The sequence below is a fragment of the Oncorhynchus masou genome, chromosome 9, assembly GCF_036934945.1.
Source record: "Oncorhynchus masou masou isolate Uvic2021 chromosome 9, UVic_Omas_1.1, whole genome shotgun sequence".
Taxonomy (NCBI): domain Eukaryota; kingdom Metazoa; phylum Chordata; class Actinopteri; order Salmoniformes; family Salmonidae; genus Oncorhynchus; species Oncorhynchus masou.
In genome coordinates this window covers 55,168,845-55,189,097 of record NC_088220.1, presented here as the reverse complement: position 1 = coordinate 55,189,097, position 20,253 = coordinate 55,168,845, and the positions used below count along the sequence as shown (strand labels likewise).

Sequence of the window (20,253 nt, the reverse complement as noted above, 5' to 3'; positions counted from 1 at the left end):
TGGTCACGCCTTAAAAGCAGAAATTCTCCTTGCATTGAGACGGCAAGGTGGTCTGACCATAGTGTAGACCTATATCAGTAGGTCAGAGGTCGTAGTTGGAGGCCTGAAGATGCTTTTGTCTCCCAGCCGTTGTATCATCCTTATTCTACTTATCAACTCCGTCTGTTCTGGTACGTTAACGATCCACAATGACCTGAGCATTTTTTTTTAAATACTTAAATTATCAGATTCATGAGATGGCAAAGTGGGGTAGGTTGAGGAACCCTTGTTTCTAGGAAACCATACACAAAATTAATAATTTAAACAAATATTTAGGAAGATGTCATTTCATGAAGAAACCACATGGAACAAGTGGTAAGCAAGTTGGGTTTAAAAACTGTTTTTCACCAAGTTAAAGTATTGTGTTAGAGGTTTCATGATGCTTGTATTGAAACAAAAGTTTATCATTTTAAGATTGTTTATACATCAGTTGTGGTCTCTTAAAGCTTCAATATTAGGTCCTAAACCTAGCATGAAAGTGCATCCTTGTATCTCTATGGGCTAATTTAATATACACTTTGGTCAAATATAATTTTTATGTATAGGCCTATAGTTTTAAATATTGAGGTGAATCCATAAAATTGTCGTGTTCAGAGAAACGAAATTGGCTGGCGTATAGGCTATAATTAGATAATTATGCAAAATGCTAATTAGAAATTGAGCCGCTTCTATATCTGGAAAAGTTGATTCTGTTCCTGACTACATGGTTTATTATTACTTTAAGTATGTATTGAATTATAAAACTCATGAAAATAAAATAACGCGCAACTACAAACGATTGATCTAATCGTATTATCTCTATCTTTGCCCGTCCTGTGTCCCTCTCGTCTTTTGCAGTGGTGTAAAGTACTTAAGTAAAAATACTTTAAAGTACTACTTAAGTAGTTTTGGGGGGTGTCTAATACTACTTTACTATTTATATTTTTGACAACTTTCCTTTTACTTCACTACATTCCTAAAGAAAATACTGTACTTTTTACTCCATACATTTTCCCTGACAACCCAAATAACTCATTACATTTTGAATGCTTAGCAGGACAGGAAAAGTGTGAAATTCACGCGCTTATCAAGAGAACACGTGGTCATCAGTACTGTCTACGGCCTGACGGACTCACTAAACACAAATGCATATTTTGTAAATAATGTCTCAGTGTTGGAGTCTGCCCCTGGCTATCCGTACATTTTAAAAACAAGAACATGGCGCCGTCCGATTTTGCTTAATGTAATAAATTTGAAATGATTTATACTTTTACTTTTGATATTTAAGTATATTTTAGCAATTAAATGTACTTTTGATACTTTAGTATATTTTAACAATTACATTGACTTTTGATACTTAAATATATTTAAAACCAAATGCTTTTAAACTTTTACTCAAGTAGTATTTTACTGGGTGACTTTTACTTGAGTAACTTTCTATTAAAGGTATCTAAACTTGACTCAAGTATGACAATTGGGTACTTTTTCCACCACTGGTCTTTTGATATGTCATATCACATTTTATATTTCATAGGACGAGTTCTGAGGAAGATTAAGGAGCGCGTGCGTAAAATTCAGTATGAAAAAGCGAAGAAGAATGTGCTGATGAGCGCAGTCAACGGGCATAAACCCATATGCGAAGTGAGAGACGGGAAAATTCACCAACCCCTGGACCACTTCGACAGTCAAAACGATGAAACCTTCCCTCAGGTGACCCACCATCGAAACATGCACCGACAGTGAGGTCCAAAAGTATTTGTACAGTGACATATTTTTTGTTGTTTTGGCTCTGTTCTCCAGCACTTTTGATTTTAAATTGTACAAAGACTATGAGGTCAACATGCAGACTGTCAGCTTTCATTTGAGGGTATTTTCATCCATAGGGTGACAGCACTTTTTGTACATATCCCCCCCATTTTAGGGAACCAAAAGTATTAGGACACATTCACTTATATGTGTATTTAAATATTCAAAAGTGTAGTATTTGGTGTCATTCCTAGCATTCAATGACTACAGCTTGTGACTAGAAACTTGTTGAATCCATTTGCACTTTGTTTTGTTGTTCTCTTATTCTCTCGCTTCCTCTCCCTTTCTCTCACCCTCTCTCTCTCTCTCAGAGGTTTTTAGTGAATGAAGCCTATTGGGAGCGTCCTCATGGCCCAGTGTTCCTGTTCATCGGAGGGGAGGGCCCCATCTCTGAATTCGATGTGCTGGCAGGTAAACACAAATCTCCCCCGTCACGCTCTTAAGTAATATGAAAAGAAAGTGGAAATGCATTGACACGATAAGTTAGGCTTACATAGGTGTTATGAATATGATACTTGTATTTAGTTACCAGTCAATACCTGTTCTTTGGTTTTTGTCTAGTTGATACCTCTACCAACTCTTAACCTCCCCCTTTTTCTCCCCTGCTCCTGCTTTGCGTGTATCTGTAGGCCACCATGTGGACATGGCTGAGGAGCACGGGGCCCTGCTTGTGGCCCTGGAGCATCGTTTCTACGGCGAGAGCATCAACAAAGATGGCCTGGAGACTGAGAACCTGGGAGACCTGTCCAGCCAGCAGGCGTGAGTACTGGTGGGGGAGGGAGTCAATGTGATGACGTTGAATCAATGTGGAAAACTGATTGGATTTGCAGAAAGTCATCAATGTGAGGGAATTTTGCATTTTTTTCACCTACCTTTGACCCTAAATCCAATGGCATGGTGATTTTTTTGGGGATTTCATGTTGAATTCACATTAGTTGACAACTCAACCAAATGTAAATGCGGAGCGCTTTTGAGTGTGCTTGAATTGGGCAGAGATTAAATGTCATTTTCTCTGCCATCTCTTGGTTTCCAGTCTCGCCGACATCGCAGAATTCCATCAATACATCAGCGATCGCTTTGACCTCTCCGACAAAAATACCTGGATCAGCTTCGGAGGTTCCTATGCTGGGGCCTTGTCTGCCTGGCTCAGGGGAAAGGTCTTTATTTATACTTAGGACTGGACAGCAGTGTTACATGGTAATAATAGTAAATCATGTTCTCTGTTCCTGCTCTTCCAGTTCCCCCACCTGGTCTACGGTGCTGTGGCATCCTCCGCTCCTGTCAAAGCCAAACTGGACTATTCCGCCTTCAACAAAGTAAAGATCTCATCATTAGTACTGCTTGTAGTAGTATTATTGGTACCAGTAGTAATAATAATAATAGTAGTAGTAGTAGACATACTAGTAACTGTTAATAGCATGGTAGATGTGATGTTCAGCTGTACAGACAAACGGTGGAAACAAACCGTGGTGTTGCTCTCTTCTAGGTGGTGGGTCTAAGTCTTGCAGACGAGGACGTTGGAGGTTCAGATAAGGTTTGAGAACATTTACAGTAGATGTGGGCGCTTGAAATCATGTGTTGGAGTGTCTGACTGTATGAGTCTTCTGCTGTGTGATTTGACTCTCTCTGTCTCCTTGTTACTGTCTCTCTCTCTCCGCTGTCTCTCCACCCCCCTCTTTCTCGCTCTCTCCTTCAGTGTGTGGGGGACATCTGGGAAGCCTTTGCTGCCGTGGAGGCCGCCCTGTTTGCGGGGAACACCACTGAGGTTGGGAAGGACTTTGGGTGCTGTGAGACTCCTGAGGATCTGGAGGACCAGATTGAGCTGATGCAGAGCCTGGCTGACATCGTCATGGGAACTGTGGCGTACAACGAGGAGGGAGGCATCCTGACTATTGAGGAGCTCTGTGACATCATGACCAATGAGACAGAGACCTTCGATTCGGAGACTGAGGCCTACGACCGGCTGATCAAACTGGTGCAGGTATTAGGTGTATTGTACATATTCAAACACACACACACACAATCAGTTGTTCACCTGACTAGGTATCCCCCCCACACACACACAGCCCCACACACACACACACACACACACACACACACACACACACACACACACACACACACACACACACACACACACACACACACACACACACACACCCCCCCCCCCACACACACACGCACAGCCCCACACACACACACACACACACACACACACACACACACACACACACACACACACACACACACACACACACACACACACACACACACACACAGCCCCACAGTGACAATTCTTTGATTAACCAGCAGAGGGCTGTATTGAGCTACAGTTGTGCATCCCCATGCCTTGACTGATGCAGAACAGTCAGAACACTGTTACTGTGTTTGTGTGCATGCATATTTATGTGTGTGCGTTTATTAGATAGACCGTGCCACTGGCGAGGAGCCCTGTCTGGATGCGTCCCACAAGCAGACCATCAAGGACTTGAGTGACACCAATCTGGACTCTGCCTACAATGGAGAGAGACAGTGGTACTACCAGACCTGCACCGAGTTCGGCTTCTGTGAGTAACGCTCCACCACACAACACCGTCAGTCCTAGAGGAGAAACAGTGAGGTCCGAAATTATTCATGCCTTTTGATAAAGATGAACAATAATGACCACATAAAATAAATAATTCAGTATGCAAAAAAATATGGGAAATTATATTATTTTATACTAAAACAATTGCTCAGAGAAAGAGATTTTGTTTACCAAGTAATGCATTTCTTTCTCTAGAAGGTAGGGGTCTAAATGATTCACACCCCTAAAAATTCTTATAAATAAACTAGTCAAATGTTTAGTATTTGGTCGCATATCCCTAGCACGCAGTGCCTACATCAAGCTTGTGACTCTACAAACTTGTTGGATGTATTTTCAGTTCGTTCTGGTTGTTTCAGATTATTTTGTGCCCTGTAGAAATGAATGGTAAATAATATATTGTGTCATTTTGGAGTCACTTTATTATAAATAAGCATAGATAATAAGAATGTTTCTAAACACATCTACAGTAATGTGGATGCTACCATGATTAGGGATCATTCTGAATGAATCGTAAATAATGATGATTGAGAACGTTACAGAGGATCAAAGATCATACCCCCAAGTCATGCTAACCTCCCCTGTTATTGGGAGCATCCACATTACTGTAGAAGCATTTCGCTATACTCGCATTAACATCTGCTAACCATGTGTATGTGACCAATAAAATATGATTTGATATGGGACCAAATACTATTAGTGTAAAATAATATAATTTCCCCATATTTTTTGTAGCATACAATATAGCTCAGTATTTGAATAATTTATTGCTCATCTTTATCAAGGATGTCAATCATTTTGCACCCCACTACATTTACCAAGCTCAAGTCATCTAGTATAACCGAGGTAGTTACTTCAGTCAGGGAGTTGACTGCTCACGGCACTGGAGGGTAAAGAAAAACAGGTCCAGAGTTCATTTCCCCTTAAGCAGCACCTTCATAAGCCCAGTGCATTAACACCAGCTGTACAAAGCTCCCACTCTTTAGTACAGTATCACTCATTATATGATCAGTATTACTATATGCCCATAGCCACTCAGCTGTATCTTACATTACGGAAATAGAACCACCGACCATCATCCAATAGGAATTCATTGTATTTCTATGGCTTACCTCATCATTGTTTGGTTGTGACAGTCCAGACGTGTGAGGATGCCAGCTGTCCCTTCTCCCGCATGCTGACCCTGCAGGCTCAGACCGACCTGTGTCCTGTGGTGTTCAACATCCCCCAGCACAGTCTGCCCGGACACATCGCCTTCACCAACAAGTACTATGGAGGAGACCACCCCAACACCGACAGGGTGCTCTATGTCAACGGTGAGCAGAGACTTCACAGATAGATACAGTAGATAAGGGATACCTTGTCAGCTGCACAACTGAATGAATTCAGCTGAAATTCAAGGGCAGAACAGAAGATTTTTCCACCTTGCCGGATCTGGGATTCAAACAAGCAACCTTTCGGTTACTTGCCCGATCGATCGATAGATAGATGGATGGATGGATGGATGAGGTTGGAGGTTTAAACCCTGACCTCTCATTACATCATAGTGTAATTTAAACCCACTGGCAGTGAATCAATGTACTGTGTCTATGTGAGTGATTGTGTGACATCAGAGGGGGTTAGTGGGAGGAGCTATAGGAGGATGGGCTCAATGTAATGGCTGGAATGGCATCAATGGAATGGGATCAAAAACATCAAGCGTATGGAAGCAACAATGAGCCCACCCTCCTATAGCTCCTCCCACCAACCTCCTCTGTGTGACAGTCAGTATATGACCTGTCCTTCTGGTCTGTGACCTGTGACCTCTGTCAGGTGACATTGACCCCTGGCACGAGCTCAGCGTCCTGGAAGAGGACTTGGACAAGGAGGACAAAGACATGACCATCCTCATCGAGGGCACCGCCCACTGTGCCGACATGAACCCCGATGGCATCGCAGACCGCCCCGCCCTGAAACAGGCACGCAAGGTACGGCACACGGCAGGCTAGACAACACTAAATTGATGTAACTGAGAGAGACACTGACTGTGAGCTTTGGTGGAACATGAAGAAAATGTATGCTTCAGAACTGTACAGTGTGTCTCAATTGAACACTTTAGGCCGGTTTCCCAAAAACAAAAAAAGCATGGTCAATGGTCAATAGCTTTTTAGTCGAGGACTAATCTTAATCTGTGTCCAGGAAACTGCCCCATAGTCTATATTATTTGAAAACTTCTCTTCCCCTCATCCTGATCTGTCTTTTGTCTCTGTTTGTCAGGCCATTGAGAGGAAGGTTGCCAAGTGGCTGAAGGAAGCTGCCTGGAAGCTTGTGGGCTGATGGACCCAACGGCAGGTCACCTGATCATCTGACTGTCATGACCATCACTCAGCCCATCAAACTGATCTGACCTGGTTGTACTGCGGTGACCCCTCCTCCTCTTCCTGTAGCTCCGTGCTCATATTACACATGTACCATTACTATAACCACAACTATGGCCCCTACAGCAAATCATTTTATGTGTGTGTGTGCATGTGCTTGTTTGTGTGTGGAAAACTTTGGGCAGTGAATCACATGGTCCTGTTTCCTGAGCCCATCTCTTCATGTTTATTCCCATGATGATCACATGACCATTGGGTCACGTCCTCTAAGGTTCTTCTGGTGGTTTTTCTAACGATTTTCTAGTGTTTTTCTTCAGTTTTTATAGTGTGCTTGAATTCACTCCAGTATACAAGTTTCAGGGCAGGTGAGGCAGAGCCCCACGTGTTTTGAGCCCCACATTTTTAGCTAAAAAATAAAAATAATAATTTGTATTTGTATTTTTTGGACTTATTATTATTTTTTTGGCATTAATGCGTGTTATATATCAGTTTGCTAACAATATAAAAAATATATATAAATTATTGAGTTAATAAAGCAGCACACAAACATGGTCACTATTTTGTTTTCTTGAGTAAATGCAGGTGTTTCAGCCAAGCTCAGTGCTTTCTGTGGTGGTGTGGCAAGCCAGAATAAAATACAGAGCGTTGCGCTGCGATTGGCTCAGTGTTCCGTCACTCCTGAGGACACTGCGTCACTGCCAAGTCTAAGGGTAGACCTGACGTCATCATGATTGAACCTTTTTTTCTGAGTTCCCAGGTTTCTTGAAAGCACCATAAATCCAGAGAATAGCAGACTGATGACAAAGTTTGATGACTAAATTTGCCCGCGAAGGACCACAGCGCCACCTTCCTGTTCAAGTGAGCACAACAAGATGTGTCCAAACATGTATTGTATGCTGCTGCATAAATGATAATATGCAGGGAGATATGTTACTGTAGCTTAGATATGTTACTGTAGCTAAGAAAGTAATACTAAGTGTGTGTTGTGTCGTAAGCTGTTAGTAGCCCATGTGCCTCACCCTAATCATTTGGTCTATTTTCACCTCTTAATTTTACATACTGTTCTGACTTGGTGGTGCACATGTAGCCTATAACCTGTTTTTGAGAAATGTAAGCATAGAATATTGTAAGCGCTTCCATGTCTGCTTCTATGCCCCCTTTATTTATCCTATAGTTCTGACTTGGTGTACACTGTAAAGGAGAACCCTGTAATTTTCTGGATACTGTCGCTGTACATTTCAAAAGTGCAGATCAAATAATTATATTTTTAAATATAAATGGTTTAAATTGAACCTTTATTTAACTAGACAAGTCAGTTAAGAACAAATTCTTAGTTACAATGACGGTCTACCCCTGCCAAACCTGGACGATGCTGGGACAATTGTGAGCTACCCTATGGGACTCCCAGTCACGGCCGGATGTCATACAGCCTGGATTTGAACCAGGGACTGTAGTGACATCTCTTGTACTAAGATGCAGTGCCTTAGACCGCTGCGCCACTCGGGAGCCCGAATTTGACTACGTCCGTCCTATCTCACTCATTAATGTCTTAATTGAACCCAAATGATCCCATAGTTTGTACATCTCAATTGTTAGTAGAAACCACATTTGTTTAAGCAAGTCAGCCATATCAGCTATGTTTATTTAAAAGGATGTAAATGAGGCTGAATGAACTCTGCTGATAGCCAGGTGTAGTAGTGGTAAAGTGTAATTAACGTATTGTTTAGTGTTGTGTAGTGGCTTTGCTCGCATGCATTACTCATTTCATTTTTTAGCCCCACCAAGATTTACATGCTAAAATCACCACTGATAGGCAGTTTTAGTAATTTGGGAAACACTTATAATGCTGTACACAGTATTTAAGTTTTCTAGCTACATACTATTATAGCTAACCAGAGAGTCTCAGTTTACAGCCTGTGCACACAGGCATTTTCCTGTGTCTAGATTCAGTGAAGTTATCTCAGACAATGCATCATCTGAATGTATTCTGGATTGCTTTGTAGCTTGTGTTGATCTTTTCAAATCAAATATTTGTCACATGTGCCAAATACACAGGTTTAGACATTATTGTGAAATGCTGACTTACAAGCCCTTAACCAACAATGCAGTTCAAGAAATATAGTTCTTCTTCTCACAATATTTACTAAACAAACTAAAGTAAAAAAAATAAAAATAAAAATGAACACAATAACATAACAATAATGAGGCTATACACAGGGGTTACCGGTACCGAGTCAATGTGGAGGCTATACACAGGGGGTACCGGTACCGAGTCAATGTGGAGGCTATACACAGGGGGTACCGGTACCGAGTCAATGTGGAGGCTATACACAGGGGGTACCGGTACCGAGTCAATGTGGAGGCTATACACAGGGGGTACCGGTACCGAGTCAATATGGAGGCTATACACAGGGGGTACCGGTACCGAGTCAATGTGGAGGCTATACACAGGGGGTACCGGTACCGAGTCAATGTGGAGGCTATACACAGGGGGTACCGGTACCGAGTCAATGTGCGGGTGTATGGGTTAGTCGAGGAAATTTGTAATGTGATAATAAACAGCGAGTGGCAGCAGTGTAAAAACAAGGGGGGGGGGGGTCTTATGGCTTGGGGGTAGAAACTGTTAAGGAGCCTTTTGGTCCTAGACTTGGTGCTCCTGTACCACTTGCCATGCGGTAGCAGAGAAAACAGTCTACGACTTGGGTGACTGGAGTCTTTGACAATTATTTGGGCCTTCCTCTGACACCGCCTAGTATATAGGTCCTGGATGGCTGGAAGCTTGGCCCAATGCGCACTACCTTTCTGTAGCGCCTTACTGTCAGATGCTGAGCAGTTGCCATACCAGACGGTGATGCAATCGGTCAGGATGCTCTCGATGGTGCAGCTGTATAACTTTTTGAGGATCTGGGGACCCATGACAAATCTTTTCAGTCTCCAGAGGGGGAAAAGGTGTTGTTGTGCCCTCTTCACGACTGTCTTGGTGTGTTTGGACCATGATAGTTAGTTGGTGATGTGGACACCTCCTCCTATAGCCTGTCTCATCTTTGTCTGTGATCAGGCCTACCACTGTTGTGTCGTCGGCAAACTTAATGCTGGTGTTGAAGTTGTGCTTGGCCACGCAGTCGTGGGTGAACAGGGAGTACACGAGGGGACTAAGCACGCACCAATGAGGGGGCCCAGTGTTGAGGATCAGCGTGGTAGATGTGTTCTTGCCTACCCTTACCACCTAGGAGTTAATTTTGTTTAATCCTGCGAGCTTGAAAATGATCATCAGTTTGCTGATAATCTGGTGTCTGATTTCTGTGGATTGCGGGATTTTGTCTTTGACTAAAATTCATTTTAAATTCATTTCAACCCAAAAACAGTTGTTAGCATTTTGTTTGTTAGTCCAGTTACTACAATCCCAGAAAAATGTGCATGTCAGCAGTCGGGTTGTCGAGATGGTGCACTTCCAGTACAGAGCAAAACTCTGGTGATTATAAATTATATTCAAATGGCTAAATACTCTTAAGATAGTTTTGAGTAAAATATCCCTTTTTTAATTGTTTTAATCTGTACTCTCAGCAGGGGGCGCTAATGCCATACACATATCCCCAGTCAATGGCAAATATCCACTAAATAAAAACACTATTGTGTTTGAGTTTGTTTACATGCATGTTTGTGTGGTCTTCATGAATACATTGACGTAAACAATGTGCCTGTAGATGTTGAGATATTTAGCACCATGTGTGTCTTTGTGTGTGATTAATTATTTTGCACTGTGAGTGTGTGGGTATCTGATCTGTAAGTGTGTGGATCCTGTCATGTGTGCATCCAAAAGAGTGTGTGTATGTATGTATGTGTCATTTTTTGTCTACATCATTGTGTGTGTGTGTGTGTGTGTGTGTTACGAGAGAGGTGAGCAAGAGCCAGTTGTCCCAAGGCCATCTGTTTCCCTGTGGGGTGGAGGTGGTGGAGGGGTGGTGATGGTCCTGCTGCTCAGGCCTGCCCCTCGCTGATTGATGATCTCCACTCCCCCGGATTCGACCAGGTCACGACCTCCCACCACTGACCACCCTACAGAGAGAGCTCAAACACACACGCACCCATGCACACAACTCCTATATTAGTTTATACACTACAGTTTATTTTCTAGTTTAACCGGGACACACACACATAATAACACACACACTCTCAAATGTATTATACTTCCATGCACACAGTACCCACCCACATGGACCCTCTCAATGTGAACACATACAGTGTGACTTCGATTCACTCACACACACACACACACACCATTTCCCTTGTGCTTGTCTCTCTGGTGGATGTTTGAATTATAGTTGTGTGGAATGATAAGGTCTTAACTACTTCATGGTTTGGAACTGCAGTGAGTACACACAGTGAGTACAGTACACACAGTGAGTACAGTACATACAGTGAGTACAGTACACACAGTGAGTACATACAAGGACTATTTGGCATGCATATATTCTTATTAGAATGAAAGACACACGTCTTATCCAACACTGGGCCAGAGAGAGAGAGATGATCACGTATTTCCCACAGATCAGAGACCCACAAAGAATTTGAAAACATATCAAACATTGATAAACTCCCATATCTGTTAGGCAAAATACTGCCCTGTGCAGTAAAGGACAAGAAAAGGACAACCAGGAGCACATTGTAAATACAACCTATCTGTTTATTTATCTGTTCATACTTAAACTACTTGCACATTGTTACGAGACTGTACATAGCCAATAATATAACATTTTAAATATATTCTTTTAAAACTTTAGTGAGTCATTTTTACTAATGTTTCCCTTGTTCATTTCCCTTTGGTTTATTGTCTATTCCATTTGCTTTGGCAATGTAAAGAGAGAGAGAGAGAGACCAACCTTCTGAGATACTTGTACATATTAACATTACTATATCACATTTTATACATCTATACTAATATAGGCCTACACCAAATATGATAACACTGCTTTTAGGCCTCTGACCAACAAACCCCATATCTGTTACGTTATGTATTTACTATGCACACCGACATACACACACAAACGCAATCAGCAAGCACTGACAGAGTGACAGGGAATGCTTTTTCTCTCTCTCCCTCTCTCATTCCCTCCCTCCTCTCATGTCCTCTCCCTCCCTCCCTCCTCTCCTGTCCTCTCCCTCCCTCTCTCCTGTCCTCTCGCTCCCCCTTGCATGTCCTCTCCCTCCTCTCCTGTCCTCTCCCTCCCCCTCGCCTGTCCTCTCCCTCCCCCTCTCCTGTCCTCTCCCTCCCCCTTTCCTGTCCTCTCCCTCCCTCCTCTCCTGTCCTCTCCCTCCTCTCCTGTCCTCTCCCTCCCCCTCGCCTGTCCTCTCCATCCCCCTCGCCTGTCCTCTCCCTCCCCCTTGCCTGTTGTCTCCCTCCCCCTCGCCTGTCCTCTCCCTCCTCTCCTGTCCTCTCCCTCCCCCTCGCCTGTCCTCTCCCTCCCCCTCTCCTGTCCTCTCCCTCCCCCTTTCCTGTCCTCTCCCTCCCTCCTCGCCTGTCCTCTCCCTCCTCGCCTGTCCTCTCCCTCCCCTCGCCTGTCCTCTCCCTCCCCCTTTCCTGTCCTCTCCCTCCTCTGCTGTCCTCTCCCTCCCTCCTCTCCTGTCCTCTCCTGTCCTCTCCTGTCCTCTCCCTCCCCCTTGCCTGTTGTCTCCCTCCCCCTCGCCTGTCCTCTCCCTCCCTCCTCTCCTGTCCTCTCCCTCCTCTCCTGTCCTCTCCCTCGCCTTACCTCTCCCTCCCTCCTCTCCTCTCCTGTCCTCCCCCTCGCCTGTCCTCTCCCTCCCCCTCGCCTGTTGTCTCCCTCCCCCTCGCCTGTCCTCTCCCTCCCCCTCGCCTGTTCTCTTGATCAATGAGTAAGTTCCAGAGCCACTACTATTAATCAGAGCCTATCGGCTATCTGTCTCCCACAACAACCAATCACAGCAGCCCGACAGCTGGCCCATGACAAATGGAGCTGGGAGAGGGGGGTGGGGGGTGGGGGGGTGGCACTTTATCTGATCTTAGTCAGGTCACAGCACATCTGCGCTTACAGTTGATTCAAGATGATGATTGAAAAAGCACACAATAATATACACACAAGTGCATAGACAAGTGCATAGACAAGTGCATAGACAAGTGCACGCTCAGCCACCTTTAAGAGCACGCACAACCACACACATGCACACGCATGCATGCACGCATTTGGACACAAACAAAGGAACACAGCACACACATGAACTCACATACATTTGGTGCTGCATAAAAGAACATCCGTGTATGTAGCCGTAAAGGGACGTTTGCTAGTTTGCATTCCACTGCATCCTCTAGTGCTGTACTTGAAAAATGAATCTGTCACTTGAGGAAGAACTGATCAATGATTCCATGTTCAGCTTGTCTGTTGTTAGGGGTAAACAAACCATGTTCTGTTTCCATGCTGACAGTTCTGAAAACATTCTCAAACAAACACAGATAGACCCCCCCCCCCCCACACACACACACATATATACAAATGTATACACACACACTCCCTTCTTGGCCTATGGGCTCCCTAATGCACAGGAGGGCCAATGAGGAGAGCACTCTCTAATTGACTACAGTTTTGTTCCTGTTCTCGTGAATGTGTGTTGTTACTGAACCTCCAGTCTCCGCTGCACCGTAGAACTACACAATGGCTGTTTCCTGATCATATCTCCTGAAGTGTACACACGTTCACTACTTCTCACAAATCAAAAGACATTGGATTGGTCGAGGCATGGGTTACAGGGAGGTTTCGCCATATTTCTATATACCAGTCATTTTCTTTCAAATCAGTGGAGGAATATGAACAAGTGCACACTTTGGGAGGAAGGAGAGAGGTGTCCCACTATCAATGGAACCAACAGTCACTCTTGTAACGGGGCTAAGCACAACTGTAAACAGTATGATCAACCTGCTGGTTCTGCTATGGCCTCCGTCCTCAAACCTGAGCCTCGATCCAAACAAATAAATGTTTCCTTTGCATCATGACCCATCGCCCAAGATCCATTCAGATATGATTGTTAAGATCAGATGGCATCTCTTGACATTACTTACATTTCTAGCCTGGGTTATCATGGCTCTGGGAGATCTTAATGTGTGACGCAGACCAGGTTCCCGTCAGATTTATGGACCTCTTGACTTCCCTTCTTTCCTTTGCCCCTCTCTTTCTTCTCCCCACATCTGTCCATCTATCATCCCCATGGCCAATGGAAGAGAATTAATCCCTCCATCCCATACCTCACTATCCTGGACAGATGAGAATGTGGAGGAGGGGAGAGAGAGGAGAGGCTTGGATTAGCTTTCATAATATTTCTCCAACATTGAGGGGGAAAACGAGTCAAATTACACATAATATATGCAGGGTTATCGTTCACTTCTCTTAAGGTGGTCGCTTCTTTGATAATAACAACAGGTGTGTGTTGGTGTGTGCAGGCCACGGACCATAGCACAATGTGTGATGGCGTGATGTGAGTTTGTTTGTGTATGCATGTGTGTGTTTCGCACATGTGTGTACTGGGGATTTGAAACATGTAGATGCACAGTACTTCCAAGGTGCATTACATTACCTCAATGCAAAAATGTTTCCCTTCATACCAAACAGCGCACATCCACATAACAACGTAACAACATACAGTATCTGACGCAACACTGTTTAAGCAGCCAGACACACACAGGCACACAAACACCCGGAATTCAATACGAAATTCAATAACCTCAAGACAATCAATTAGTTAATGAGGACATTTAATTACTGCAGTACTGGAGGGCGTCTTTTCATGTAATTGTTTGGGGGAAGGACAGAGCAAAAGAAGGGTATGAAACCTTTAACCAATAGTCAAGGCGCTGTATTGGCCAGTTCTCATCTCTTTCATCCTCACTCCCTCTCCTCCCACCTCACCCAAGGCCCAGCCTCCTTCCCCAGCCTTCCCCGAGCAATGACAGGTAGATTAAAGGGCGTGATAGATGTCCCTCTCTCTATCTCCCTCTCTCCATCTCCTCCCTCCCTCGCTCGCTCTCCCTCCATCTATCACTGGACCTGCTGTAATTGCGGCTGCGTCGAGCTGGCACTGCAAGCCTCCATCCATCTCCTTAATAACAAACAGTCATGGAAACGGATGGGGCTCCAGCCCAGACTTAATCTCCATCTATAAGGAGAGTGGAGGAGGGAGAGAGAGAGAGAGAGGGAACTAAGGGAGAGAAACGGGGGGAGAAAATGAGATAATGGCGAAAGGCAGTGATGACTTCTCCAAACGAAGAGAAACATGAAATGATGGAGGGATGGAGAGGAGAGTAGGGCTTGAGTGGGAGAGAGAGAGGTTATGTGTAGTGAAGGAAGTACAGTGTCAAACCAGGTGGAGACAGAAATGCAGACAGGCTGAGAGAGAATAAGTTCACAGACAACACTGTACTGTAAGAACATGGTGATGAGAGAGAGAGAGGGGAGAGAGAGGGAGAGAGAGAGAGAATTTATGTCCATGCGGCCAGACAGCCCAGAAACCGGAGAGGCACACGCTCATAAAAAAGCACTCTGCCCCTCCCCTCCGTGCTTTTACCCCTCTCTCTCCCACCTCTTACCCCCTTCTCCCCTTTGGAGAGTGCCGCTCCTTGACTGGCGGGTCACCCCATTCAGATGTTCCCTCTGGACCGTGGGTAACCCAGGGTCAAGGCAACCATATTCCCTTTATGGCGGAGTCAACCGTGTCAACTAGCCTGGGTGGCCAAGGTTACCAAACCAAGGGCAACCGGTGGTGTTTATCCCATTGGCTCTCTCTTCCACAGGCAACCAAAAAAATCTGATCTCATCATGAAGAGCCACAGTGGCTCGTGGGTCTGCGTACTGGGTCTGCAAACGGCTCTTAAATGTAAGTTAAACTAAATGCATGCTCTTCAACCGATCGCTGCTCGCACCTGCCCGCCCGTCTAGCATCACTACTCTGAACGGTTCTGACTTAGCATATGTGGACAACTACAAATACCTAGGTAAACTCTTCTTCCAGACTCACATTAAGCATCTCCAATCCAAAATTAAATCAAGAACCTGCTTCCTATTTCGCAAACAAAGCATCCTTCACTCATGCTGCCAAACATGCTCTCGTAAAACTGACTATCCTACCGATCCTCGACTTTGGTGATGTCATTTACAAAATAGCCTCCAACACTCTACTCGGCAAATTGGATGTAGTCTATCACAGTGCCAACCGTTTTGTCACCAAAGCCCCATATACTACCCACCACTGCGACCTGTATGTTCTTGTTGACTGGCCCTCGCTTCATATTCGTCGCCAAACCCACTGGCTCCAGGTCATCAATAAGTCTTTGCTAGGTGAAGCCCTGCCTTATCTCAGCTCACTGGTAACCATAGCAGCACCCACCCGTAGCACGCGCTCCAGCAGGTATGTTTCACTGGTCACCCCCAAAGCCAATTCCTCCTTTGGCCGCCTTTCCTTCCAGTTCCCTGCTGCCAATGACTGGAACGAATGGAAAAAATCGCTGAAGCTGGAGTCTTATATTTCCCTCACTAACTTCAAGCATCAGCTGTCAGAGCAGCTTACTGATCATTTCCCCTGTACACAGCCCATCTGTAAATAGCCCACTCAACTACCTCATCCCCATATTGTTTTTTATTTTGTTGCTCCTTTGCACCCCACTATCTCTACTTGCACATTCATCTTCTGCACATCTATCACTCCAATGTTGAATTGCTAAATTGTACTTATTTCGCCACTATGGCCTATTTATTACCTTACCTCCCTAATCTTACTACATTTGCACACACTGTATATAGATTTTTCTATTGTGTTATTGACTGTCATTGTTTATCCCATGTGTTGCTCTGTGTTGTTTGTGTCGCACTGCTTTGCTTTATCTTGACCAGGTCGTAGTTGTAAATGAGGACATGTTCTCAACTGGCCTACCTGGTTAAATAAAGGTGAAATAAAACTTTAAACATTTAGAAAATATTCACATCCAGACCCACACATGCAGCCAGTTATCATATGATATCTGAGTGAGAGTGACTAACAAAATCAATGGTGGCCCCCTGGACGGTAATTCAACCATGATTACTACAAGTTAAGATAGCTGGCGAGACTAACTTACTCACAACTGCTGATGCACAACCAAATTTCGATATTGCACCTTGTGTATTCTACTATTCTAACTCAACAGTAATTTCTTCTAAATCTGCAGGCCTACAAAAGGGGGGCCACCGTCAGTTGCACATCCATGGTCTATGTTGTCATGTTCACAAACGACTAGATCACTATACATCTGATATTTCCTAATGTATATATGTGCACCTGTGCTATCTACGTGATCTAGAAGCAATGATAATATATATATATATATATAAACACTCAAAGTGAAGGCTACGCAGTATAAATCATGACTATATGGACCACAGAAGTTTTGTATTGCCATGAATGTAGAGGGAGAGATTCCAGCTAGAGATAGGCCTAGTGTTGATAATGAGGAGATGCTGAGTGTTTCTGCCTTTGGATACAGTAGGAGTGTATTCATTAGGGCACATTGCAGTAGACTTTAGCGAAATGTTTTGTAACAGAAAAGGTTTTGCATCGAAAACAAGAGATTCTTATTGGACAAGTTCAGGTTAGTTCCTCCCTGTTTGCTTCCGTTTGGTTCCTAGTGAATACACCACAGTAGATTGTGGACGAGGATACCTCTCTATGGGCTGGCTGATGTACCGGTCCAGTAGGGGCGGAGAGTTTGCACAATGTCCCTAAAAACCATTCGATCATGTTGAGCATGTCGACATTTGGTTAAGAAACTATTCTCAAATCACAAAAATAGACAAACAGATGCACATTGACAGGCAAACCGGTACATATACACACCCAAACACACACACACACACACACACACACACACACACACACACACACACACACACACACACATGCAGTCTTGTATAACAGACCTTATGGGGACACACAATTCAGTCCCATTCAAAATCCTATTAACCCTAAACCTAACCCTAGCTCCCCACAAGTATAGACAAACACGTCCACCTTTTCCATTATCTCCTGTTGTTGTTTCCTGCTCAGCCACTCTCTGCTCTTTAGCCTTGGGCAATGCCTGCAGTAAGCATTGCTTTGAATCACGAGCACCTTGGCATTGACCCCCCCCCCCCCCCCACACACACACACACACACACACGGCAGCAGCCGCTCCAACCCTGACAGGGCCTGACAAACGACTGCAGCAGCTTTGCCATATGGGCTACTCAGAACTATTCCTTCTGACATCCTCTCCATACACTGAAAATATTGTGCATATAGTGTGACGTCCTTGGTACACCAGCATCCTTGTCAAAAGATTCTGACCTCTTGCCTGAATTGTATAAGTTGGTTGGACTTAAGCTTTGTTCACACTGCAGGCCTTGACACTCAAATCAGTTTTGTTTTTCAAATCCGTTTTGGAATAGTGACTGTCCAAACAGCAAGTTACAAGTGATCAAATTGGATGTGTGTGTTCAGATAGCGGTCATTTGCTGACATGGCTTCACTGGTTGTCATAGTAATGGCAGTTGTATGCGCAGTGGTGTAGGCCGATTGGTGGTGGTGCTCCTGTTTCCTATCACTCAGAAGTTATGTAGCAAGCTAAGGTGACAACAATGCCTGTCCTTGGACGTTTCCCTGTTGCTTTGCATGTTCAAAATCATAGTGTAAGAACACATTGTAAAGCCTCAAAGGATAAGATGATCCAACTTTCAAAATGAGTCGTTTTTGGCTAGCCACAGCAGTCAACTAGCTAGCTAGGTAGCTGTTTAACTTTCTAGCACATTAACTCATTTGTTTGTAAACAATTAACAAGGTACCACGTGTTCTTGTCAAAACAGTTGACAGAGTAGCTAGCAAGCAACAAAATATGCAAGATAACAGTCTAAAAACCTCTTGAGGGCAAATATATCAGATTTGACTGTTCAGACACAAGTCACATGGCCAGGAATCAGATTTGTATCTGATTACAAACTACCTACGAAGGTTGTTTGTCATGTGTATTGAAATATCAGAATCCATGTGCTTTTTGGCTGTTCAGACTGCAGGAAAAATAACAGATCAGATATGCAAAAAAATAGGATTTGAGTCACTTCAAACTGCCAGTGTGAACAAGGTTTAAGAGATGCTAGGTTGAGGGTATAAATGGGCAATCTGCAATTGGCTACATCAATTTTTTGACCATTGACTATTGAAGAATATCTTTTACTTGCCTCATGGCCTGAGTTCAACGGTTGCACCCCAACAGAACCCCAAATATCTGTAAACAATATAATTGTAAACAAACACTGTATGCCTCAAAACATGGCTAAAACGATCATTTCGTTCTCATGGATGGTCAGTCCTTAGCATCCATAGCTGTATCTATGAAATTAAGTGTGGCTACATTTCTTTAGCCCCATTTCTCAGCTGTAGACCAAATCAGTGGCAGGGTGGTCACTTGGTTGTTGTTTCAACTGCAGATTCCCTATTTAAGTCCCGAGGCTTTACCTCTAAAGTCACTGCATTGGTGTCAGAAATGGGATGACATGGACTTCATTGACGCACAAGGGTGTGCTTCCCGAAGGATAGTGATGCATCCCTACAACACCAGCAACCTCATCAAGATGTTTGGATCTTGCACAATAATGGCTTGGATGTTGGACTGACAAAGATAAGGCCATAAAGAAAAAAGCCAAACATAAAACAATCAGAATAGGACTGCACCTGGATGTATCAATTAATCAGTTAATCAATTAGAAATATCCTATTAGGCGGTCTATTTTCCTGTCCGTTCACATTTTTCATTGATGCTATGGATTCGGTGTTAGAGGTGTCTAAAGGCTATGATCATCGTCATAGGAATTACCCTCCCGCTGTGTTAAAAGGCCACAGGTTCGTTGATGTTACGGCGCTCAAAGGCTGCACAGCAAATCACGCCCGACGCCGCCCGCGGTGAAGACTTGCCCCGGCCCATGTGGCCGCAACCGCGCTGCCGATTGAAGTTCGGCCGCCTGTTGGTTCCTCGCCGCGTGAGAGGTGAAAGAGAACCGTTTTGAATAATTATTATGTTACTTAAGAGTAATTTACAACACAAGACGAGGTCCACGGAGCTGTGAAAGTTTTCCCTCCAGTTAGAATGAGACGAAAGGTAGCCTGGTTTTTACACATCTTCAGATCAATAAAATGGCCAGCTGTTACAAGCAAAGTGGGGACATTTGGCCAGTTTAATGGAGAATTGAATTGAATTTATTTTATTTTTGGGAACATACATATACAACAACATGTACAATGTGGACCCACAGGATATCACTTGAAAGTATTAATTAAAACGCTTGTTTCCAAAAGTGGTCCTCGATGGTAAAAACAACAACACACGTAACAAAGATCTATTACATTAAGTCAACAAAAACAAAACACTACTATAGTCATTATCAGCCAATAAATGTATTGTCATAGGTCTTCCCTACTGAAAAT

At 43.9% G+C, this 20,253-nt stretch overlaps 2 protein-coding genes across 2 annotated transcripts in view; one reads left to right on the top strand and one right to left on the bottom strand.

The window, feature by feature from the left end:
- Positions 1–73: 73 nt before the first annotated feature.
- On the top strand, positions 74–6,885 carry LOC135545255 (thymus-specific serine protease-like). Its single transcript, XM_064972884.1, has 12 exons — positions 74–170; positions 1,553–1,728; positions 2,136–2,235; positions 2,454–2,583; positions 2,858–2,981; positions 3,063–3,140; positions 3,311–3,358; positions 3,521–3,805; positions 4,250–4,391; positions 5,545–5,724; positions 6,221–6,375; positions 6,665–6,885. The coding sequence occupies exons 1-12, from the start codon at positions 110–112 to the stop codon at positions 6,722–6,724; spliced, it is 1,539 nt and encodes a 512-aa protein (XP_064828956.1). The 5' UTR covers positions 74–109; the 3' UTR covers positions 6,725–6,885.
- A 6,470-nt stretch (positions 6,886–13,355) lies between these two features.
- Positions 13,356–20,253, bottom strand: part of LOC135546242 (ras and Rab interactor 3-like) — a 39,517-nt gene continuing 32,619 nt past the window's right edge. The window contains exon 11 of the mRNA XM_064974502.1: positions 13,356–14,026. The gene's annotated coding sequence lies outside the window, so the exon portion shown is untranslated. The remainder of the gene's footprint in view (positions 14,027–20,253) is intronic.

Coding starts and splice junctions, on each gene's coding strand:
- LOC135545255 (XM_064972884.1), top strand. CDS start 110: ATGCTTTTGTCTCCCAGCCGTTGTATCATCCTTATTCTACTTATCAAC. Junction 1,729..2,135: donor ACGATGAAACCTTCCCTCAG/GTGACCCACCAT, acceptor TCTCTCTCTCAG/AGGTTTTTAGTGAATGAAGC. Junction 4,392..5,544: donor CTGCACCGAGTTCGGCTTCT/GTGAGTAACGCT, acceptor TGGTTGTGACAG/TCCAGACGTGTGAGGATGCC.